Raw genomic sequence first — 26,040 nt, 5'->3', positions numbered from 1 at the left:
TTAAGGAAATTCAATTTGTTTTTATTTAATATGAAGTACAATCGATACAATTAAGTTCTGAATGTAACATCATTCAAATGGCCAACGCGACTACCTTTGCAGGAACGAATTCGATGAACCCAATTTTCGAGTACATTTTCTACTAAATCAAGTCATATGTCATAGATAACACCTACAATATTGACTACTAAAGCTTTAGGAGACTCTGGTTTATAACAAAAGACCAGTGACTTCAAATAAACCCACAAAAAGGGGTCTAATGGTGCTAAATAACTACAACTTCATGAAAATAAATTAATATCACTATTTCTTAAAATAATCGAAGCTCAAACGTTTCTCGACATACCTCGGTTGTTGCACGTGCTGTGTGGCACGTAACCCCGTGCTGTTGCAATCAGATGTTGTCAAAGTTCATTTTCTTCCAATTGCGGTCATAAAAAGTTGGTTATCATCTCTCTATACCGCTCTATAATAACAGTTGACACCGTTACTACAGTTCTATTTGAAAATAAGTATGGACCGATTATTACACCAGACCAAAAACACATCAAACTGCCAATTTAACGCACCACACAGATGAAAGTAAGCCTCATCGGAGAAGATGCTATTTTTAGAAAAATCGTTATCATTTTCAAGTTGTTCCAAGACAAAATCAATAAATTCACGACGTTTATGGTGCACCACAGGCTTCAGTTCTTGAGTGCGAACAATTTTATACGGATGCTAGAGCAAGTCCTCTCTCAGAATCCGCCAGGTTGTAGTTTGAGAGAGTCTTAGTTCTTGAGAACGTCTTGGAATCGACAAATTCCGGTCTTCAGCAACACTTGCTTGAATTATTATGTAAAGAAAATGTTCGTTCGAAATTTTCAACAAATGGACAAATTTAACAGCTCCGTTGGATGATTAGTATGACCATAAACTGGCAAAAACGCACGAAAAGTAGCAATTTTGGTAATAAAGTTGAATAACTTGTAAACGTGGTTCTTGCGTAGATCTTTCCTTGATGTAATTGCAAACATTACTGAATACAATGAAACGAAAAAAATACGAATCATGACATATTAAAACTGGCCAAACGACACTTAGTAGATATCATATCATCCATGTTGGAAAGCCCGGTACTTGAAGTCATTGAAAATAATAATGGTTTACACAACTTGAATTCGTCCACGCTGAACACCAACCTCCTAGCAAAATAAAACTACTACCGCCACTGAACGTTGGGAACTTATATTCACAAAATGAAAATTTGGTTTAGAGGAAAGTGTTGGTACTCCGGTTCTAACACGCTGGCAATCGCTGTAGCGAGAAGAAGAAATTAACGGAACGATGGATGAGCAAATGAAGCATAATAGCTCTCTTATTATTCCAAGTATGCTGTTAGGACTTTTAAAAGCATTTTGAAAATTGTTGACTCCTTATTTCGGAATTCTACCAGTTATCAGGTTCTATATTCTCAGAGAACTACGAGTGTATAGATTTAGAAAAAGTTCTCACAAGAACTGTGGTACCTATACATGCTATGTTGACCCGATCAAAATAAAACCTTGCTTCGGAGATTGTAACGTTGCCTTAGGCAATAAATCATGCAAAATATGCGTGAAGATATCTCGACAAATAAAAAAGTTGTCCATACAAGCAGTGGATTCCGAGCGTTCAGTTTGCATGACAGCTATATGCTATAATGGTCTGATGTCGGCGGTTCCAAAAAATTAGAAACATTTTGGAGAGAGAAGTACGGATGATAAATTTCAGTTCAAAATCTCATAAACTAAATGACTAGTTTGAATACATACAGACAGTTGGACATGTCTAAATAACTCAGGTCTTGACACTTCACACATATATTTTTTAGGGACTCTGATATTGCTTCCTGGGTATTACAAACCAAATGGCTAACTTAATATACCCTGTATTGGTATAAAAAATACTAGGACTAATATTGGGAATAAGGTAAATTAAAATTTAATTTCAGGCGATTTTATTAGCTTATTGACATAAGTGTGAACCCAATGCCCTCTTTTCTTTACCCTATCCTTAGGAAAATATACTTTTTTTAGTTTGATTATGATACTTAAATTTTTATTCGAGATATTTGCTTTAAAGTCAGATGGACCTGGCTGCTAGGGACAGATGTAGGATCAGATTTAGAACGATTTTCATCATTTACGCTTGAAATTTGGTAAGCTGGTATCAAATATTACTTCACTAATTCACCTAGTCCGATATCTAATACAATATTTCGTAGAAGAAATTATTACTTGTCGCTCGCAAACGTGCTTCTATAAAATTTTAAGAAGTATTAAGTGATTTCAAAAATTTCCATTTTTTCCCGCTTTCTTTTTTTTCAATTTTGACGACAAGTTTTTCCTAAAACTCTTACTATTATTAACTGTAATGTTTTGCTATACAGTTGTTGTATTTGTTCCAGTATCTGACATGAGAAGGTAATCTACGCCAATGGATGCAAATTTTATGGTGCCATTCAGAGCGACAAGTGAGTGTGTTGTTCTTTTTAACTACCTTTCAGCACTCCTTCTTTATTGTGCAATGATTGCTTTGTTCTTTTCCATTTTGCCGTTTCTTTCCAACGAATTTCTTTATGTTGATTGCGTCCGTTTATTGAAAATTAAGGCGCAACATTGTTTCGTGACAACCAAAGCAATCAAAACCCACGCAGCGGGTCGTCTGTCACAAACAACTGTAAGTGGCTACCAGAACAATATGAGAAGCACACAATAAACTTCTTAATAAAAATGTTACGCGAAACGTCAAAAATCTCAGTTTTTTCAATGCCAACATAACTACACTTTCGGGCACATTTCAAAGTGAGTGTGCTTCGGTAATTACTCAAGTGCGTTCGAGTGCTTGTAAGTGCTTTCCAGAGGTGTAATTACCTACATGTAGGTCAACACACGCACCCATTTGCGCACAGCATGGCTGGCTGGTCTCATCTGTCACAAACAGTTACAATTCGGCAACAAGGCAATTGAAATGTTAATCCACACAAGTAGCCACACTTGACTCGGCGACTCCTGTTCACTTAATATAGACACTCAGCCTTGATTCTTGTACACTAACACACACACATAAGAATACTTGTTTGGCCATTGAGCTGTAATATACTCGTATGGGCAATTGTTTTTGGGACTCAATATTGGTGTTGTCTACAGTATTGTAGAGTGTTCTTTTCAACTTGCAGAGTTTCATTTTTAGAATTTGCATAACCGAAAATTAATCAAATGCGGACAAAAGCTTGTTATTTGACAGTTAGTGGAATGGCATAAAATGCTTAAGTCACCTTTACAGGCGTAAAGCTGTTTGATTTTTATGAGACAGAAGAACGTTCGAGGTATTTCTTTGTTGCCTGTGAGAAACCGGGGATGAACATAAGAACTGTACGGTGAAGATGCGCAGTTTCAGTGGCTTTGCACCACAGCGAGGGCTAAACATAGTGACATCTTCGATTCGCCAATCATTAGAGAGTAGCGAAACAAACGAAAGGCATGAGCATAAATGAGTTTTGAGAGCAGAGAAGTGACTACCAGAGTTGCTATACATATGTATGTACATCAAAACGAAGCCGGAGTTAAAGCCGACTGAAATGGTCAACTCGGAAAAATGCTTCAAAATTATTTGATCGATGTTCTCTACCCCTGTACCAGCAACAAAAATAGTAACTAATGGTAACTTTCTATACACGCAGAACCATAGAACTCCGTTCTGCTTAGAATCACAATCATTCACTGTCATATAGAGGAACATCCTTTACAGTTTGAGATCAGCTCAAACTTGTTTAGCTGTTGAAGGCAGAACAATGTGAACTGAACTCATCTACTTTTATATATATTAACTAAAAATTTTCTGCTTCAGTTGTTATACCCTGAACAAGATGTAGTTTGTGATACACAAAAGGCAACGTCGAAAAGAAAATAATATACATATTTCGCCATGCCCATCGCTCTATCCTTCTGAAGTCTTGCACACGTCCTTTCCTTGCTAAGAAGTTGCTTATTTGTTCCAAACGCCGATATCGGATCGCTATAACATATAGCTACCATATAAAATGACCGACCCCACTCAAATCTTTCTCGCGAAAACTTTTGCCTTTCACAAGATACCTTCACGAAATTTGATACGAATATAGCATATACAAGGTGCTTTCCAAAGTAAACAGGACTTAAAAACAAAAAAAAAAAAAACAAACAGAACAAATAGTTTTTTCTGCAAAATCAATTTATTTTATTCAAAATAGTCTCCTTCTGCTTCAATACAGCTTTTTGCACCGTTCAAAAACATGTCGAACGAGTGTTTTAGCTCGTTGGCCGGTATGGCCGCCAGTATGCCGGTGCAAGCCTTTCCGAAAAAGAAGAACTCGCGCGGTGCCATATCAGGCGAATACTGAGAGTGGTAAATGTGACTTTTGGTGAAATAATCGCCCCATGAATTCATGAATTTCTATGATGATTTGGGCTGATTTTTGATGAATTCACCCACAGTTTCGATGAAATTTCCAGTGATCACGGACTTTGATTCGCCCACATGTTTACCGACATTTATGTCCTCACGAACACTTTGGAAACGTCGAAACCACTCGTGAGCTCTGCTACGAGATAGGCAATCTTCGTCATAAACTTGTTTTATCAATTGAAACGCTTCGGTAGAAGTTTTACCAATTTTAAAACAAAATTTAATGTTGGCTCTTTGTTCGAAGCTCATTTTCGCACCGATAACACACACACAAACTGACACTTAAAACCCAATAACTTCACTCCCAATCAATGAAGTGAAATGAAATTCTCACTGGACAATTGATAAAGATAGTAGATTCCAACGCACCCGACCAGACGATATAGTGATGGCGTCACCAATGGGTGGCAGATTCAAAAAATCCTGTTTATTTTGGAACGCACCTTGTAACTGCCATATACGCAGGCAAATCTGTAAGACACTAAAAATTTAGCTTACAGAGAGATAGCGAATCGATGAAGGCTAATGTTTTATCTAGAATTAATTGACCGATGTCCTCATGTCAGCTTGTTCAATGTATGTATATCAAAAGGATACGGATTTATAGCCAACTAAAATTGTCAACTCGTAAGCATTTCCCAAAATTCCTTGTGGACGTTTTCTGTCCTAAAACACAACAATTTTTGATGGTTATGTTTTTATTTATAAAGATAGTAATTTATTGCTCGTTAGAGAAACATTTTGTATAGTCTGTGATGAGGTCAGGAACCTATTTTACAAGCTACTGAGATAAGAGTGCTTATGAATCTGGAATTAGATTGTTTCGAGGACTGGAAAATTTAAAATCTGGTGGAGATTACTTTGAAGACTATAAAATAAATATTGATGAATAATTGAATATTTTGCGTTTTATTTACAATTTCCAATTAATTTTTTGGGATTATTTCAAGAACTCTATTCAACTACACAGCACTTTTTCAAGAAAACAGAAATATGCATTTTTATACATGACTCACATAACCAACTGAGGACACCACTTAACCCTTAAACAATTTATTGCCCACTCAGCGCAAATATTTACTCAAGTATAGCTTGTCATTTAAATGCATTCCTTCATTTGCGAAATTCGAACCGTAATGGTGTTTGCTTTGTGAATTATTAAAACATAACACCGGAGGAAAATTCAATTGTAATTTTAACATTTCACTTTCATGTCAAATAACATATTCATGGCGTACGCTTAAATACAGCACATCCAATTACACATTTCTCGTTAAAAAGCACTTGTTTACCCTTGCGCGCTCATGTATGGGGATGAATAATATGTGTGCATGTATGCAGCTTCTATGCGCCGAGGAAAAAAACTGCACAATATAAATGCTTTTACGGGTTTATGGCAAAAACAAAACACAAAAAGGCAACCAAATCAATTACAAGAGCGCAATGTATATACGCATAAGTATATATATTTGCATATATCTATGTATGTATGTATGTAATATTGCTATGATACACCGATATTAGCATCACTACCCAATTCCCGTGATGCGCGCTAAAGTTGAATACCATTGTGTTATTAATAATATTAATTTGTCGCTGCTATGTAATTAGTGAACTTGACAGTTATGGTCAAACTTTATTAACAGTATTTGATATGTGGCGAGCAACTACACAAAACACAAAAAAAAAAAATACAATTTTTAATGATTTTGTCATTCTATGGTGTGCTAAAATATTTATGCGACTCCTGTCTCTCACCTTCATCAATCATTGGACAAATTCACTTTATTTCTTTTTTGAATCATCACACTTTTTAGCCATAAGATTCACATTTACTATGCGTTTACCACTAATCATATTCATCATGGGCATAAATAAAGTGTTTAATGATTAATTATGTTTATTTATTTAAGTAATGCCATTGTAATGTAAACACTAATTACATAACAATTGTCGCTAACCGCAAGCGAATGTGCGACAAGTGCTTGTAAATGATATGTCACTCATACGCCCCGTCAGCCATTGCGGTTACAAACGTAAATGTATGTATTGAAATGAAAGCCTTAAGAGAATCACACAAGAATGCGCGAAAATCTTTAAATTCCATTAAGCAACAGTACGCGCTTGTTTATCGTATTTATGTGGTCTTAAGCTGTAATAATTATAAGTTCTTATAAATGACACGTGTGCTACAGTAGCATCGAAGTGAAGTACTTACGGCAGTGATGCTGGTTATAAGCAGTCGTGTTAAGAGTGAAACCTTTGAAATATTTGTGTAAAGTGTAAGAAGGCCTATAGCTTCAACATGAAAGGAACTTCGACCACTTCTCATATAAGGACCCTATTTTGCGCACTCAGTTTTCATGGCAGCTTGACTTGGAAAATAATTCATGTCATATTTCTTTAAGATATGTTGTCAAATAGTTCTTCAAACAGTGTCCTTATTTAGAACGTTCAGTTTGTTTGGCGGCTATATGCATTAGTAAATCAATACCGATGGGTTTTAAAAAAAGCATCCGTGATTACGTTCCTCTTAGCGTTGGACTTGTCAAAAACCTTTCACAGAGCCAATCACACAGCGTTACTTGAAGACATCGAAAAATCTACGGTCCCTGCAGAGTTGAGGAGGTGGGTCATGAACTATCTGAGCTGTCGATAATCAGCCGTACTGTTTCGAGGTAAAAACTCTAAATTTAGAAGAATTAAAAGGGGTTCCGCAGGGTGGTGTCCGCACGTCGTTGCTATTTAACTTCTACATCTCCAAACTCCCTCAACCACGAGAGGGAATTTCTATCCCTTCATGATTGCATAATAATGAGGTCGGGCAATTGAATCGATGGCATGTGCGCAAACGTAAACGGCTATCTCTCTGATATTGCTCGCTTTCTCGCTGCACGGATTCTAACACTCTCCTCCACTAAATCCACAGCATATTCACTACCTGGACGAAAGAGTACGGACTCGGATATGATGGCGTTAAAATTCCCACTGTTTATAACCTTAAGATTGAAGGTGTGATATTCGACAGCCTGTGCTCCTTTACTCCTCACACGACCGCGAATATTGGCAAAGTACTGAGCCGCAACAAAATCCTCAAGTCGCTAACCGGCAGCACATGACAAAGAAACCTGGTTGGCAGCATACAAAACAATCGGTCGGCCGATCCTTAACTGCGCCGCATCAATTTGGCCGCGTAGGTGCAATGAAATGCAGATGCGAAAGCTATAGACATGTCAGAACCCTGCTTCCTGGACTACAATAGGATGCCTCTTGAGGCCCGCAAACTTCTATATGTATAAACAAGGTGATTTCCAAAGTAAACAGCACAAAAAAATAAGAGAATAAATTGGTTTTTTGGTAAAATCACCTTGTAGTGTATAGAGTCAATGAAGTTTCCTTCTGACTGTTACAGTCTTCATGGCCAACTTAATATACCCTGTTCAGGTCGGCAGTGTAATATCATGAGAGAGTTCCCAAAAAACGGAAACATGATTATATATAATATATATATGTTCATTATAAGATTATATAAGTCTCTGGGAAAAAATTGCAACTTAACTGGCTTAAGAATTTACAAATCTTAACCAATAGGTCTCATTCTTAAGTCAGTTTACATTGCCAAATATTTCATTAACAATTCGGTTAGTGGCAGTCTTTGAATGACCTCCTAGATATTTCATTTCTCTGAATAGTTGATTCATTATAAACATTTATTCTTGAATCGATTCCATCGACAGTTCTTCCAAGCATTGAAATTTTTTATAACGATACATAAGACTTTATAGTATTATAACTTCTACTTGTACAATTAGTCAAATAATTCTATTATTTTGAAGAGAAACACTACTTTATGGAAAAGCTTGTCACGAATGATTATTTTTATAGTACGAATTGACTTTTGCTTCCAAATAGGCTAAAGCCTCGATAATAACCTCTTTAATTGTACTAAATTTCTTGCTAACGACTATTATCGTGAGATTTAAGCACAGGACTATGTTACTGGGGCCAGAAGCATGGGCCCCCTTAAAATTTAAAATTTCGCGAAACCAAAAATAAATTCTAAAATCTTGTCTCCCGTTTCAAAAAGGTGTCAGAAGAACTCCCTAAGTTCAAATCCAAGGCATACAAGTATATAAGTATGTACAATTAGAAACATAATGTAATCAATAAACTATTTACCAAATAGCACTTGACGTAATTTTTTATGACGCTTGTATAAACAGCACTATATTACTTAATATAATAATTTCAAATACACTGAAGTTTATTGTGATGTCATAAATCTTAAACTAACTGGTTTAATCCATATGCCAGACGTGTTATACCACATTGGACTAATTTAGAATTTAGTGCAACTATTTATGGCGGGTTGTCCATATCTACTAACACAGTTAGATAGTCAAGTGCAACACTAACAAAATTTGTTTAAACATATATACATATAGTATTCACAACAAGTAATTTATTTTAAAGCCATACAGGAAATTCCATTTAATTCAAGATATAATAAGCCCATTGAACATCAGCAATCCACGTAATGTATTGTGAAATCTCGGTATATACCGTTGGGCGATTGTTAACAGCACAGGGCAAGTAGCCCCACGAGGTGATACCAACCAATTCGGAGCCACCTTTTGTTTCGTACACTAATGGACTGCCACCATCGCCTAAACAAGCCGATGTTTTGGCGCAAATTTGATCAACACCTAGTGGCGCATCCTCTGGTAGTTGTTCAAGGCACTGCTTTCTGGGCAACACTGCCGAACGCGCCACTTGCAATTCCTTAGCGTATGTGGTTTCTGTATATTTAGTCAAACCCCAACCATAGGTCACAACTGTTTGGTTCGTATATGACTCACTGCGGTATGGCAAAAGCACGGAACTCACATCGCCACTGAAGTTGAAACCGGGAGTAAAGTGCAGTAGCGCAATATCGGGTGAGCTCTCATTAGTGCCGTTGAATAGTTTGTGTGAAAAGGCAAAGTCGATATTGCGAATTTGTGCATTCTCCACATTGGAACGATCCTTTAAACCGGCATAGACGGGCAGGCCAATCACACTTCCAGCTGTGCTTTCCAATTCTTTCAGGCAATGCGCCGCTGTTAGCACCCATTCCTTGGCAATGATGGCACCGGCACAGACATGTGCGTAGGCAATGGACGATGCACTTAGTGAGACCAAGTATGATGTCGCCAACGATTGAGAGGCGACTTCACCGCCGATGATACGTGCCTCTGGTTGGAATTCTTTAGCCGCGGCCACACCTTTTTTGCCTGGCGCTGCAAATACCGAGCCGATAAGCAGTAGTAGAAGCAAAATACACTTCATCGTCGCTATTTAAATAGTTAGGTACTAATTGCAGAACTAATCCTATGGTTATAGCTTTTATATGCCATACCGATATGTCGATAACAGTCTGTGTGATAAGATGCGATTAGCTTAAAGAAACATTTCGGTGGTATCGCACCAATAAATGAGAAATATGGTAAAATATATAATCGAGTTATCAAATAAGTTTACATACGTATTTGTGACGAAAGTGCGTATATATTTTCAAGGCACGTTATGGGGGAATTTCACAAATTTAAATAACTGAAAGGGTTCTTCGGTACAGCCAAGAGGAAAATTTTTTTTTTTAATAGTGTATTAAATATGGGCCCAATGCTTAGCTTTATCATTCGGGGGTATTAGACTGGTTTGGTTTTGAAAGCACGTTGAAGTAGGCGCGACCGGGGAGCTTTTATAATTTTGGGTTTTGACGGAAAGTCATAAAAGAATCCATTGCTACGATTTCTATCCTTTAAAAATTAGATTAATGAGTCACAATGGCTGCGTTGGCATATCAACGATTGAAGATGATGAGATTGCTGAGGTTACAGGTATCTTAAAAAACCGAATAATACGTATCACGATGGTTTAACAATCTTAAAGCTCAATCTGACGGTGTTTCGGTAAAGCTTTGTGACCGTCAACAAAACTTAAACTCGCTGATGCACACAAGATACTAAGGAACACTTACAAAATGAACTTATTCGAAGTAATTTACGGTATTCTTCAGATTTATTTCGAGTGGCATTCTTCTCAGAAGAATCACTCACTATGCAGGAATTTACGTTGGGAGGATATCGCCATCAAGGAGACCTACTTTAAAGAATTGATGTAACGCAGGATATGAGTATTTCGAAATAATGAAAGGAAAAATGGAAACCAAAACTTATTTTTGTACGTTTCTGAACTCTGCAATACAAAAAACCGAAAGACGTTAATATCAAAAGTTCGCAAGATGGCGCCGATGTCGAATTTCTCCCAAAAACCCTGGAGGGATCCCTAATATGATTTCAAATAAATGCCTCTTTATTCCAGAGTAGGTGTACCCGGTTGCACACTGATAGAGGGCTCAGCCTTCCTATACACTCCTCCACTAAAAGTGATTTAACCTCATACGTTGAGATCGCCTTTAGTGTCGCTTAACTATCGCTAAGTATAGCGATACGATGGTTCCGATAGCTGCCGTCTATATTTAGTTCTGCACACTGACTTATAACAAAGACTACTGCTTTAAAGATGCTCGGAAGTCCGTCCATCGGTTTCGATAGTTGGGTATGTGGACCCGCAACGCCTGCTCCAATACCTTGCGGTGTTTTCGACATTGCTGCCCCTCAGCAGTATGTCTAGCGTGAAGTTATTCCACCCCGCCTTACTGCCGAGAGAACTCTAAAATTCTGTGACAAGCTAATCCTGGTTATAACGTCGTTGTGTGTCTTCCCCTGGGGCATTCGTTTGTTGAGACGACATTATTTTCCTTTTGTCGAAACCCTCTGCTGCTATTAACAACGTGGTATATTTCGCTACCTGTTTGATCACTAGATGTAGCGGTATGAGCTCCAGCATGACCTCAAGTGCTGCAGTGGGCAAAGTGCGCATTGTCCCTGAAGCGCAGACACTGATGAGCCTTTCAAGCTTCGATAATTGAAGGCCTACCGAAGACTGCGTTGCCTTAGACTCTAAAACAACCGCGTCATAAGTGACAATAGGCCTTACGATCATCGTATACAGCCTTTTTTTGACGGCTTGCAGCCACAGGATCTGCCGGCTAGGCGTCTGTTTTGGTGGCTTTGTATAGTGTGAAATCAACATGTCTATTCCACCCTTGAGTCTAATATGAGGCCAGGGATTTGACCTTTTAAAACACCTCAAACTCCTCGCCACCGTGTTAGAAGCTTCAAGCCCGGAAGAGATCTCATATCGCAACCTCGCCATAATCCACCGAATGGAGTTCGGTCTTAAGTTGATACAGAACAATGTTATTGATCTGCCTGCTGTCTGACCTGTAGAGATACGATTTTCAGCACCTTTAATCTTATATCGCTATCCACAATCTTTTCCATCCCTTTTAGAATGAAGGATGTGAGACTAATCGGCTTGAATGGTTTGGCCAGCGAGTAGTCCTTCCTACCTACATACCTTGGGGATCAAGATTACCTTTGCTATTCTACACGATTGTGGGATATACGCCATCGGAAGGTTATTCCTCATCAGCCCTACCAGTTGTGACAAGAGATCTCTCATACCTTGTTGCAAACGAGTTGAAATGATGTCACCCGCTCCTAATAACTTATAGTTCAAGAAAGAGAACAGTAACAGATTGATTGAGTCTGCAGTAAACATATTCCTTGCAGTCAGCCAATCCAAGTGATTTGGCCTATGTGCGAGCATTGGTGGACTCTTTCCTGTTGGCCACCTTTAATGGACAGGCGTAGTTATCTTAGAATCGGCTCTTTAGTTGAAACCATCGATATAGGACTGCTATTGCAGTTATTAAGAAAAGAAATTTTTCAGATTGAACCACTATAGCATGTCGCTGCCATACGAACTGAACGATCGGAATTAAGTCCTGGTATAGAAAACTTTTATATTTGATGAGATATCTTCACGAAATTTTGCAAGAAATTATTTTTTAGGATTACGGTGTAACTTCCGAAGAAATTGTTCAGTCCGGGTCAAAACTATGGCTGTCGTAAAAACTGACAAATCAAAATCAAGTTCTCATATAGAATCTTTTGGATTTGTGAAGGATATAATAGCTTGCAGATACAACAGAATTTAACGTTTCTTTCTCGAATTTTCGTGTTCAAGCAATTTGCATACACAAAACATGTTACAGAAAATTTAAACTGTGATACGCTCTTCAAAAAAGTGTGTAAGGGACAAGGGCATTTGCTATGAAATTTATACGTATGATGATTTTCGCACACGTGTGCTCGCATCCACCACTCAGGTGAGAAATTTATTATCTTCCGCTGCATTTTCATGCAGTTGCCGGTCAGACGCAAATAGAGTGCATTTCATTAAGCGCGTACACACCATCTGTCGCAACTCCACAAAGCATACATATCATACCTACATATGTATGTACATACATATGTTTGTATAGTATATAGTAAAATGTGCATGAAGTGTGTTACTGGCGACGGTAAAAGTGATAACTGCAATAATAACGGTAAATGCAAAGCAATTTCATGCTACAGTGAAAATACGCTCACCCCACCGTTTTACGCTTCGCTTTACTAGTAAGGTCACACAAAGGACGCAGCGTGGTGATATTGAAGCGGATTGATACACGCGGACCACCGTCAATGCATATACCGTACAAGTACAACATAACCACACACATATATATTTATATACATATGCATGTTTGTATATTCGCCCTTCCATGTTGTGTAAAATCAGCGATTTTCTAATCTCACAGCGGCATCCAGCGCTGGCCAATGTCCGGCCCATAGCACTTGAGTAGAGCACATCCTAACCGGGCGCTTTTGTGTATTTGAAAATGCTGTTATTCCGGGCGTTCACGTTGTACGCACTGTCCACCAGGCGCACCGACTGAAATAACAACCCTCAACACCGTTAAAAATAGACAAATAGCTGAGTATATGCCATATGTGAGTGTGTATACGCTGGAAGTCCTTTTTTTTACTGAATCAACGAACTGTAAAGCAACAACTTTCCATCCATTACAGGATGTATGTTTATATATACATGGATATTAGACATACATATTTATATACAATAATATGTAGAATATAATAATATATGTACAATATGTACTTTGTGACTAAAAAGTACCCGGATGTTTTAAATAATATGAAAAATATCTTATATTTATGATTTTAAAGCACCACATCCTTCACCTTTTTTTTAATATTTTCATATATTGAAGCGGTCGAAGGCATGTCTTCAACGATCACTCGGCCATCCTTGAAAGCTTGGTACTACTGGTAGGCTTGATAAAACTGAATCAACGTAATCATGTTTTCATTCACAGGGCATTTAATTACAATTTCCGGGTGCTTTTTAGTCACAATATATATATATATATATATATATACATATATATATATGGTATAATATATAGAAACATGCTTCATAATTCATGGAGGAAATTTATTACCTCTGAAAATATTACTGAATTCTATGAAAATTTTAAAGAGTTGCTATTATTATTTTTACCATGAGTGTACTGGAGATATCGACACTGATATTGCGTGTGAGCGTAATAAACTTTAATAGTAACCGATAATAAATATAATTTCAGTTTGACGCGCTGACGCCAATTGCTACTGAGGAGCCTAATATCATACCGTTGATTCGTTTTTTAAGAGTCAGTATTTCTAATTACCATTATACAATGACTTTTCACATTGAAATAATTTTGTTATACGCCTGAATCGAGATCACGTCTAGTTGAAACAATCGATTTTATATATCTTATGAACTCATGGTTTATTTAACAAAGTAATCATATCGGTTTTTGCAATAGGGAATATGTATATACCGATAGAGCTAGCAAAGGACGCGTTCTTTTGATATTTCTCTTCAGTAAGTCTTGCTAATTCTTTATGGAAAGATATACGATCCCACAATGAGTCCAAATTATTAAAATTTACTACCGAAATTTAGAGTCAGTGGCTTCAACTTTAAGAGCTTTATGTCCAATTATAATCGTTCTGTCAGATCAACATTTGAACATCTAGTGGTAAAATTTGAATCAACAGACACAGTACAAAATTTGTCCGTGGCAGTGAGAAATGCCCGTAGTGTCGAGAATATTGCTGCCGCTAGCGCATCAATTGAGGAAGACCCAAGTCAGTCTCTCACACGTCGTTCTCAAGCGTTGGACATCTCTGTGAGGTCGTCGTGGCGAATTTTGCAAAAAATTTACCAGCAGAATTGTCGTATGTTTGTGAATCAGGCTGAGCATTATCTAATCTGAAAACAAGTAAAGAAGGGCTAAGTTCGGGTGTCACCGAACATTTTATACTTTCGCATCAAATAACGTATTTGTGTAAAGTTTTATTAAGCTATAATCATTGGTTCCTAATGTATATATTATACAGAGAAGGCATCAGATGGAATTCAAAATAGCGTTATATTGGAAGAAGGCGTGGTTGTGAACCGATTTCACCCATATTTCGTACATGTCATCAGGGTGTTAAGAAACTATTATATACCGAATTTCATTGAAACCGGTAGAGTACTTCCTGAGATATGGTTTTTGGTACATAAGTGGGCGACGCCACGCCCATTTTCAATTTAAAAAAAGCCTGGGTTCAGCTTCTTTCTGATACTTCTTTCGTAAAATTTAGTGTTTCGCACTTTTAGTGATTTTCAACATAACCTTTGTATGGGAGGTGGGCGTGGTTATTATCCGABTTCTTCCATTTTTGAACTGTATATGGAAATGCCTAAAAGAAACGACTCTATACAGTTTRGTTSACATAGCTAKAGTAGTTTCCGAGATATGTACAAAAACTTAGTAGGGGCGGGGCCACGCCCACTTTTCCAAAAGAAATTACGTCCAAATATGCCCCTCCCTAATGCGATCCTTTGTACCGAATTTCATTTTAATATCTTTATTTATGGCTTAGTTATGACACTTTATAAGTTTTCGGTTTTCGCCATTTTGTGGGCATGGCAGTGGACCGATTTTGCCCATCTTCGAACTTAGCCTTCTTATAGAGCCAAGAAATACGTGTACCAAGTTTCATCATGAATGCATGATATCTCAATTTTTACTCAAGTTACAGCTTGCACGTCACCCTGATCACTTTGGTATATATAACCCAATATCTGACTCTTTAAGTTTTAGGACTTATAAACAACCGTTATGTGAACAAAACTATAATACTCTCTTTAGCAACTTTGTTGCGTGAGTATAATTATCCGGATTTTCATCGAAAAGTCATCTTCAGCGATGAGGCTCATTTCTGTCTGAATTGCTTCATCAATAAGCAAAGTATGCATTATTGGTCGCAGAAATCCGTACGTAATCCATGAGTCACCATTACATGTTGAAAAAATTATGGTTTTGCCCAAAATGGATGGTATGGACTTGGACAATATATGGTTCCAACAGGTCGGCGCCACAAGCCACCCAGCGAATGTCGCAATCGATTTATTCAAAACCAAGTTTGGTGAACGTGTTATCTCACGGAATAGTTCAGTCAATCGGTCGCCTCTGTCGTGTCATTTGACGCTGTTAGATTATTTCCCTTATTTAAGTTATGCGCCACGTTCTCTTTATGAGAACTTCGATCGTCTTTTTACGAGTCTGGTGGTAAGAATATTTCTAACACACACCATATTTCTTGACGACCCCAAGCTTTATACGAGACTAAAAAAAATTCATAAGGTGGAGCTTGATAATATGAAAGCAAACCCGTTATCGATATATGCGGTTACACAGTTTAAGAATATGGTCGCTGAATAGCCCGCAGAATGCCAAATTGCCTGAAAAATATTGTAAGAAATTGCTTTCCGAAGAGAAATACTTAAAGAATGAATATTGGTTGACAATTTTTCTGAAAATAACGATCATTGAAAATACTTTATTCACACGTTCCGACGAAAACGTAAGTGATTAGATTACATAAAATTTTACAAGTAACGGAAAATTGTCTCTCGGGATGTTGATTTTTTTTTTCAAGCCGTCAGTGTACCATTTAATAGTGATAACGCTTAGTAGGAGCTCAAGCATGGAGTTGCTCCATTCGACCTAACTAACCAGAGTAACTTTAAACTTATTTGTGAAGCTTAGCCTTTTGGTAGTGCTGTCCCTCAGGAGAGAGCCATTGATGTCTCATCAATTAAGGCCTACATATGTTGCGGCAAGATTATCTTCCCTCTGTCATAACCTTCTCTTGTCATTTGAAGTATTGTATGGGCCAAGTCTTTTAGAATTTTGATAGAAACAAATTGGAAAACTCTGGTTATGATTGGGTTCAAAGTCAATCGAAAGCGGTTTCCTATATTGATAATGATTTCGAACTGCTGGCTAGCCATGTAACCTTTATATTGGCTGTAGTAAATCATGTGTACAGGAGAAATGAAATTATAGCTAATCCATCACAGCACGTTCTGTAATTTCGTCCAAATAAATTGATAAGCTATTTCTATCACTAAACACCTAACCATATAAACCGCATAAATTACAAATTTCGCAATTAGTCAGTTCTTGTAACTCCGCCAAAATGAAAGCTGTTCTTGTCTTAGTATTTTTCGTGGCGAGCGCCAGCGCCTCCTCTGTCATACAATTCAAACCCAGTCTGCCTACTGGACGCGTCATTAAGGGTGAAGATGCCGTCGAACACGCTGCTCCATATATTGTGTCGTTGAGCTCGAAAGCAACGTCCCACTCGCACATCTGCGGCGGTACCATCATCGCTAAGGATTGGATCGTTACTGCTGCTCACTGCATCTCAAGCCCCATTGGTATGGGTGCTATTGCTGGTCTACATGTACGTGCTGAAGTTAACGAGAAGACCCAATCGCGTGTTGTTGATTTTGGTTTGAAGCACGCCAACTTTGGCGGTGGCGTTGGCCCTTACGACATTGCCCTGTTGCACGTTTCGGAACCCTTCGTGTACAATGAATGGGTACAGCCTGCTATTTTGCCACAAAGCGAAGAAATTCATTCGGGCGAGGCTAAACTTTATGGCTGGGGTCAAATAAAGGCCTTCAACTTTGCCGCCGCTAAGGTATTGCAAACCGTTACAACTCAACTTCTGACGTATAGCGAATGCGAGGAAGCAGTCGGTAAGGGTACAAAACTTAGATCATCTAATGTGTGCACAGACTCACTGCAAAAGGGTATTTCCGCATGCAATGGCGATTCTGGCGGCCCTCTGGTACAGGAACATGAAGGCGTTGCATCTGAACTTGTCGGCATTGTCTCCTGGGGATACATTCCTTGTGGTTATGGTAATATGCCATCAATCTACACCCGCGTTTCTGCTTACATCGATTGGATTGCGCAAGTCCAAAGTGCCTACTACACATTGAACTAACTCCTTATATTATAATAAAGTAAACGTTTCAAACCAAAAGTCTAAATTTTTTTAATATATCTACATATATATACCCAGTGTTCATCTGACCACATGTCTTCATGTCCAATCTTTTGCACACTTTGGCGTTGTAATTTTTTCCAGCTTTACTTTGTCGAATTATTTACAAAGTAATCTAGTTACTAGAAACATTAGCCATCGACGAAAGGTATTCGATTGCCTCAAAGAAAAGTATGGGTGCTTCTAAGAATGATCTGACTAAGACAGCTTAGAACTTGGGTTCGTTGTGGTACCTAAAACTCCTATATAATTCATCATAAGAAACTTGCAAATCGCCATAACGCTTTTAGCCTATCACAAATTTCTTGAGACGGCTAAAATCAGTTTCGAGTACGTCTCTTAGTTTGCCGTGTGATAGACTGCTGGCTGGAGGAGAAAGTGTTTGGATATTTCCATCTCCCTCTCCTCCATACAACTTTGACAACTAGCGTCCAACGAAATTTTTACCGTCACCGAATGAATGCCTATAGAACAATGTCCTGTAAGAAGACTGATAATCTTCTTCCCCCTTATGATGAACCTTTTTAAGGGCAGGTAGCTCACAAGATCTCCTGCATTCTATTCTATGGCAAGAAGATCTTGCGGTATAGCATAGGAGCAAGCGTACACGAGTTCCACTGGACGAGAACGAAGCTGGAACGCAAGATATGAATGGTGCTTCAATTCAGTCACTCTAACAAGTCTGATGATGAAGTAGCTTGATTTCATTTCTAGTGAGGATAGACCTGACTTGCATTGAACATCAACCTTACAGCTGTCCGGTAGCCCAATGCTATGATTGACGGGGTGTACCTTACAGAAAACTCCTCCTCCAACCTTTTCTCTTAGCTTCGATCCATCCACGGAAAAGTGGAAAATTTAATTGACCTCTAAGGTTTATTGTAATGAATGTGAAGTGAAATTAAACTCAATGTTTTGATGCAAAGAAAATTTGGTAGTGCAAATTCAAAATGATATCTCGAAAACTGAGGGACTAGTTCGTATATATGTATAAACAGACAGACAGGCGGACAGGCGGATAGACGGGCATGGCTAAATCGACTCAGCTCAACATTTATATATATTATATATACTTAATAGGGTCTCCGACGCTTCCTTCTGTTTGTTACAAACTTCGTGACGAACTTAATATATCCTCTTCAGGTTATAAAAAAAAGACTGTCTAAAAATTGAAGGTAAATCGTTCCAGTAGAACTTGAACAATTGTGGGTATCATTTTAAAAGTATTTTCGAGAAAAATAATTTAGAGTTTCATTTACGGCCGAACCACTGTGGATGCCAGGTCAACATAAGACATGTATCTCCAAAATAATTTGTATTTTGAAAATCCTCTTATAGAACTTTCTTGAATAATTAAACTTTCGAAAACATAAAATAAAAATAAAAACGATTTTTTATGTCTAGACTAAATTAGCTCCTTAAAATTGTTCATTGCATATAAATTGAATTAGACGGTAACTAGCTTGAATGAAGTACTATTTACAGACTTTGGAAATTGAGCAAACATCTGGCCTTACTCCGTCTAAAATACCAGTTGTATGTGTATGGAAATAGTCACTCGGCTTACTACTTGTGTACCCGGTTGTTACTAGTTGGAAAGAACCTTGAAACTATATTTCACAGTAGTTATAATTATATTTTGTATTGCATATATGTATATATATATATAAATATATAATCGTGAGGTACTTGAGAACTTATTAGTTTTATGATACCAAAAGCATTATTAACAAATTGTTAGCTAAACTAAGCAAAACAGGTATCGAACTTAAAAATGTTAGCATATTTGCAGGCGGGGACATTAATAAGTAAAGGCAATGCCCCATATGATTCGAATTAAGTTTTATTTTTTAGTAATTTAATATATGTATATTTTCAATGGCCAAATAATTTACTTTCTAGTGAAGCGAATTGATAGATATAAATACATTCGGTATATTTATAAGCGCTAGGGAAAGATAGGATGCCAATTCTGGTGACGAAATTTTTTTGGGGAAATCTAACAGACTGATATGGTATAAAGTAAATCGGCATAAGGATCAGAAACAATATCTGAAAGTAATGAGAAGGCATGGACTGATTTGTTTTCTTTCTATTTATTATTTGAGTCGACATAATTATTGTATACGCTGACGGCTTCCAGAATTAAGTTATAAAAAAAGTGGTCGTGGTTGTGATACAGAGAGAATACTGTACTCAGAAATTTCTTAAAAGTAATCACATCCTTTGCTTATTTTCGGAATCGAAACAGCTACGAATAATACCGTTAAATGACAGATCGCAACAAAACACCCTTTTCGTTGTAATATTCTCTCATTTTCGGGCCTATATTTAGGCAGCAATAACAATAATAATATGAAGAAATCACTATATCTCATATACTGGCACATAGATAGGGTAACCCAAGTAGAGGTACTTTTTAATAGACTTTTTTTTGCGGATCACGCGACCAGCCATAAAAGCTGTCATGTTATTTTGGTTCAGTATTGTTTGGCATTTCATCATGGCAAGACTTACGAATGAGCAATGTTAACAGATCGTTCAACTTTATTACAAAAGTTCACGTTCTGTAAAGCATGTGTTTCATTCACTTCGCTCAAATTATGGTCAACAATAGTATAAGTACTGAGCATACTATTCACAACACCATCACCCATCTTGAGACCCAGCATTCATTAATGAATAGTATTCAACCGAATAGACAACGTTCAGCACGCAGTGAACAAAATGTACCATCCGTAGCTGAGAGCGTACAGGAAAACCGTGGAGAGTCGATTTGACGCCGTACCCAGCAACTCGCACTGACGTATGGAACGTTTTGACGTACTTTACGTGGAGATCTTCAAATTAATGTGTACAAAACACAGCTTATGAAAGAACTGACACCTCTCGACCTTCCCAAGCGACATCGCTTCACTCTATGAGCTTTCGAACCACATTTTGTTCAACGATGAGACCCATTTATTGTTTCTGTAAACAAGGTAAAATTGCGCATTTAGGACAAAAAACAACCTGAAGAAATATCATAGGATCAGTGGATTTACTGCTATCACATCGTTAGACTTTTTCGTGCAGAGATATATAAAGTCTAAAGTCCATACGCACAATCCCGCTTCGAGTCAGACCTTGGAGCAAAACATCACTCGTGTCATTTGTCAGTTACCAGACGAAATGCTCGAACGAGTCATAGAAAATTGGACTCAAAGAAATAACCATCTAAAAAATAATACCAAAGAATGTTTTTCCGAATGATAATAAACATTTCTCATTAAATTTTAAGTTTTTGTGTTGTTTCTTTAAAAAAAAAGGTAGGGAAACTGGAAAGAAAGCAATTTTTAGCTTGTAAAGAATAAAAGAACTAGGCGTACAAAAATTTGTTTCTGTCAAGAATAACAATATTTTCGAACTGAGTCTTGTTCGACGTCCTTTCTGAGCTTGTGTTCACATCACTTATAATATACTGACTGCAGTTGAGACCATAAGTAAAAGAAAGAAGTTTATATTACATTTGCTCAAAGCCTACAAATATACTAAGTATATAGATGAACATATGTTAACAACCTAAATGGGTTTTTAGCTCACACATACCCAATGCCCATGCTTCATTTTTATAAGCATGTAATCAAAAAGCTTTAAATTGTGATAAGATGGCAAGGTACGTGGGTACTTACCCCGCCTGCTTTCATTCACAAAACATAATCTTGAACTATAAACAAACTGACAGCCTTATTATGCCAATTACATATCGCGCACTAATTCAATAACATCTAATCATAAATTTAATCAAATCAATAAGATCTAAGCAAACTGATAGAGCATACAACTATTGTAAAATGAAGTGATTATCAAGTTCAAACTGTGAAGTGCATCTTGACATTTATGCCCATTATCTAGCCCACTATTCTCTGTAAGACTCATAAATCATACTATCAATTAATAGCTTACATTAATTAACTATGTCTGCATTGCAGTTTCGATTACAAAGGCTTGATGACACTTTTTGTATAAATAGTGCAGTTTCTAAGCATAAAATTCAAACCAAATCAAGCACTCCATCGAAAATGAAGAGCTTCGTCGTATTCGCTCTGGCTATTGCCAGTGTCAGCGCAGCCAATTTGGACGCCATTGCACAGCCTGCCTTCGCATCGGGACGTATCATCAATGGCTACGAGGCTCAGAAGGGTGAGGCTCCATACATCGTCTCACTGAAGTCCGGCTCTCATTTTTGCGCTGGTTCAATCATCGACGAGAACTGGGTACTCACTGCTGCTCACTGCCTCATCTACAACAGTTTTGAGGTGGTCGCCGGTCTACACTCACGCAATGACGAATCCGATGTACAGGTCCGTCAGGTCACCAGCAAGTCGCAATATATCGTACATGAAAGTTATGGCGGTGGTGTCGGTCCCAATGATATTGGTCTCATCCATATTCCCGATGGCTTCGATTTGAACGCGCTCTCACGTGATGGTGTAGCACCTGTCAACAAAGTGTCCTTGCCATCTGGTAAATACGAAAGCACTGGTGACGGCAAACTTTTCGGCTGGGGACGTGATAATTCTGGTTCTTTGCCAAATGTCTTGCAAACATTGGATGCCAACATTATTGGTTATTCGGAATGCAAAGCCGCTCTGCCCTTCTTGGCACCAATTAAGAATGTGAACATTTGCTCTTACACTGCTGGTACCACCGATGGTGCATGCAATGGTGATTCTGGTGGCCCATTGGTACGTTACACTTCCGAAGGTGCTGAGCAGGTCGGTATCGTGTCATGGGGTTACACTCCCTGTGCCACTACCAAATACCCCTCGGTCTACACTAGCGTCAGTGCTTACAAAAAATGGATCAATGAGAAAATCAACGCTTAAGTATTGGTTCTGAACGACACACTTATTTCAATAAAAAAAATGCATCATAATTAAAAAGTAATAACATTGTTGCTTAATTTGATTCATACATTCATATAGACTACACTCCTGTTTGAAAGAGGTGAATATTGTACACTATTAGAAGGCTGAGAACATTTTTTCGAAATTAGAGTTTGGAACAAATATAAGTTTATAACCGAAATATTATTGAATTTTCGAGATCTGACAATTACGAAAGATATGAAGTATGAAGTACGAAGTAAGAAGTACACCAGGCAGACAGTACAATGTAATGTGGAATCTGAAACGTACTCTACTGAGCCCTCCACTGAGTCCATTTTCTCCATAAACGAAACTAACTCGCTAGAAGGTACTGTTGTTAAGTAGAGAGAAAGAGAAGAAAACTAGGGACCACACTGTTGAGATATAAGTGATCTGGTATAGGTCCAACCGTTAACAAATTCAGAGGAATTCACACTTTTAATGGATTATGGTATATATCTGTAACAACGCCAACAGATTAATGAGGTTATGGTTGATTGGTTAAAAAGTTGAAACAATTTCAATATTTGCATCACTATGGAGCACTAGGATGGATCACCATAGCCAATTGCTTTATAAATTAAAGTACGTCACTTAAAATATGAGTATATAAAAAGTGGGCCACAATAAATAACAAAAAAAAAAACAGATTTCTATTGGCAAGAGATAAAAGACGGTAACTCAAATAACTAGTCACATTAATGACCGATATTGAAACCTTATCAAACGCGCTACAAATCCTTGATGATTTACTACTCAAATGAGAATTGTCAGCGATACGATTTGTAATCAGCAACAAAAACCTATCACCGTCGTAAAGGCAGGATGCACATTTTTTTTTTTTTTTTTTTTTTTTTTCAAAAGCTGATAAGTGGTTGGGACGACATTCCATGATTCGACATTCGTATAAATACAACCGCAATTCAAATCGAAATTCAAACTAAAGCAAACATTCAATCCAAAATGAAGATCTTCGTCGTATTCGCTCTGGCTATTGCCAGTGTCAGCGCAGCCAATTTGAACGCCATTGCACAGCCTGCCTTCGCATCGGGACGTATCATCAATGGCTACGAGGCTCAGAAGGGTGAGGCTCCATACATCGTCTCACTGAAGTACGGCTCTCATTTCTGCGCTGGTTCAATCATCGACGAGAACTGGGTACTCACTGCTGCTCACTGCCTCATCTACAACAGTTTTGAGGTGGTCGCCGGTCTACACTCACGCAATGACGAATCCGAAGTACAGGTCCGTCACGTCACCGGCAAGTCGCAGTATATCGTACATGAAGGTTATGGCGGTGGTGTCGGTCCCAACGATATTGGCCTCATCCACATTCCCGATGGCTTCAATTTGAACGCGCTCTCACGTGATGGTGTAGCACCTGTCAACAAAGTGTCCTTGCCATCTGGTAAATATGAAATCACTGGTGATGGCAAACTTTTCGGCTGGGGACGTGATAATTCTGGTTCTTTTCCAAATGTCTTGCAAACATTGGATGTCAACATTATTGGCTACGCCGAATGCAAAGCCGCTCTGCCCTTCTTGGCACCCATTAAGGATGTGAACATTTGCTCATACACTGCTGGCACCAGTGATGGTGCTTGCAGTAGTGATTCTGGTGGCCCATTGGTACGTTACACTTCCGAAGGTGCTGAGCAGGTCGGTATCGTGTCATGGGGTTACACTCCCTGTGCCACTACCCAATACCCCTCGGTCTACACCAGCGTCGGTGCTTACAAGAAATGGATTACGGAAAACACCAGCTCTTAAATTGCGCCCAAATCAATAAATAACGACTATGCATATTAAACGAGATATTTTACATGTAAGAGTCCCAAGCGTATGCAAAAATTTTGGATTGGTACTTGTGTTGGGACATGCGGACCCAGAGCAGAGTTCTTAGGTTTGAATTTCCGCTAATTTTCTCACTGCTGTTTGCGGCTCGACCTTTTTTATTTTTAAGGCTTTTGAGAATGAATGAAGAAGAAGAGTTTTTTTTTTGGTAGACTTTCTCGAGCATTATATCAAAGACTTGTTTTGGTCAAATTTCTTTAACAATACTGCAATTTTTTCGAAGACTGTAATCAATAAGATTTAGTTGGACAATTTTCAGGGTCTTTTTACTGTTAACCACTTTCAACCATTTTAAGTTGTCGTTAAAGGTTTCGCAAGATATCATAAGATGGGATTATTAGATAGAGGAACTTTGAATTATAATTAAATCACGCATTCTTCGTGCAAAATTGCTTAATTTAATTGAATGCTTTGCCATTAAATTATTATATAATAATAATCTGAAATATTTAATAGAAATATTGAAACTCGTTACTTACATCATCCCACTTGACGAACTTCTCGCCGTCTTGCAGCGCTTTCGGCACCTCCACCGGCCCGATGGAAACATATGTCGGCGTGTTCAACATATTGCCAACAACACTCTATATTCACAAATATTCCGTCGCACAAAAATGTTTGCCCCACAAATGCCACCGATGCATTGGTGCAAGCCAAAAACTCATACACACATATTTATAACGGCACTCACGAACATATACGCGACCAATTGCTATACTTGTAGCTTGCTATCATTGCGCCCAACGAGGTAGCGCTTTCGGAAAGCGCAGTGAATGATAGCTATAAAAAAGTGTTATGTCGAAATTTAAAGAAAACTCTTTTTAAATGCGAAGCCAAATAAAATTCTGTTCAAAGCGTCGGCAGAGATAAACAGCACCAATACAATGAAACATCAATTGTTTCGACTTAACGACAGTGCTGGTATGGATGCTTTTGTGGGTGTAACTTTACGTCTGATTTTTCTGTATTTGTTGTTGTTGTAATCGTTTACTGCTTTACGTTGATATATGGTATACTTTGAGTAGTTGCCATATGTTGTTGTACGTCAATAACTGGAAATAAAAAAAAATATTTTTATTAATTTATTGTTAAACTTTTCATTACAAAGCCACTTAAATACTAATTGAAATTCACAAATAATAATAAGAATTATTAAGTAAATTTCTTTAGGATATATTTTCGAACCTTTGACACCTGATGCTTAAGTTTCATCTAAAGCGAATGATTTCATTAAGGGATTACATGGGTTTACGGGTTTCAAAAAACTTAATTTTTGTTTGTCTTTTTATACTCTCGCAACAAAGTTGCTAAAGAGAGTATTATAATTTTGTTCACATAACGGTTGTTTATAAGTCCTAAAACTAAAAGAGTCAGATATTGGGTGATATATACCAAAG

The 26,040-nt window shown here is 37.8% G+C and overlaps 5 protein-coding genes across 8 annotated transcripts in view; 3 read left to right on the top strand and 2 right to left on the bottom strand.

The window, feature by feature from the left end:
• LOC108970315 (1-phosphatidylinositol 4,5-bisphosphate phosphodiesterase classes I and II) overlaps positions 1-25,703 on the bottom strand; it is a 79,776-nt gene extending 54,073 nt beyond the window's left edge. For all 4 annotated transcript variants that reach the window (XM_018935630.1, XM_018935631.1, XM_018935632.1 and 1 more), the window contains exon 1: positions 25,123-25,703. In XM_018935630.1, coding sequence (XP_018791175.1) covers positions 25,123-25,212 — 90 coding nt within the window. In that variant the 5' untranslated portion in view covers positions 25,213-25,703. The remainder of the gene's footprint in view (positions 1-25,122) is intronic.
• Positions 8,911-9,808, bottom strand: LOC108970316 (lectizyme). Its single transcript, XM_018935634.1, has one exon. The coding sequence runs from the start codon at positions 9,796-9,798 to the stop codon at positions 8,962-8,964; it is 837 nt and encodes a 278-aa protein (XP_018791179.1). The 5' UTR covers positions 9,799-9,808; the 3' UTR covers positions 8,911-8,961.
• Positions 16,995-17,844, top strand: LOC108970317 (lectizyme). Its single transcript, XM_018935635.1, has one exon. The coding sequence runs from the start codon at positions 17,004-17,006 to the stop codon at positions 17,817-17,819; it is 816 nt and encodes a 271-aa protein (XP_018791180.1). The 5' UTR covers positions 16,995-17,003; the 3' UTR covers positions 17,820-17,844.
• LOC108970318 (lectizyme-like) lies at positions 21,928-22,823 on the top strand. Its single transcript, XM_018935636.1, has one exon. It carries the CDS (start codon positions 21,941-21,943, stop codon positions 22,745-22,747), a length of 807 nt encoding a protein of 268 aa, XP_018791181.1. The 5' UTR covers positions 21,928-21,940; the 3' UTR covers positions 22,748-22,823.
• LOC108970319 (lectizyme-like) lies at positions 23,742-24,300 on the top strand (the record flags this gene model as incomplete). The annotated part of the gene is given in 1 exon segment (XM_018935637.1): positions 23,742-24,300. A coding segment is annotated over 1 exon segment (548 nt), but the record flags the coding sequence as incomplete, so codon positions are not given.
• Positions 25,704-26,040: the final 337 nt, after the last annotated feature.

Source organism: Bactrocera latifrons, unplaced genomic scaffold, assembly GCF_001853355.1.
Source record: "Bactrocera latifrons isolate USDA-ARS-PBARC rearing strain unplaced genomic scaffold, ASM185335v1 scaffold_298, whole genome shotgun sequence".
NCBI lineage: Eukaryota > Metazoa > Arthropoda > Insecta > Diptera > Tephritidae > Bactrocera > Bactrocera latifrons.
This window is presented reverse-complemented; position numbering and strand designations above follow the sequence as displayed.

Bases quoted from the DNA above. Each gene is read 5' to 3' on its own strand.
- LOC108970318 (XM_018935636.1), top strand. From the start codon at position 21,941: ATGAAGAGCTTCGTCGTATTCGCTCTGGCTATTGCCAGTGTCAGCGCA.
- LOC108970316 (XM_018935634.1), bottom strand. From the start codon at position 9,798: ATGAAGTGTATTTTGCTTCTACTACTGCTTATCGGCTCGGTATTTGCA.
- LOC108970317 (XM_018935635.1), top strand. From the start codon at position 17,004: ATGAAAGCTGTTCTTGTCTTAGTATTTTTCGTGGCGAGCGCCAGCGCC.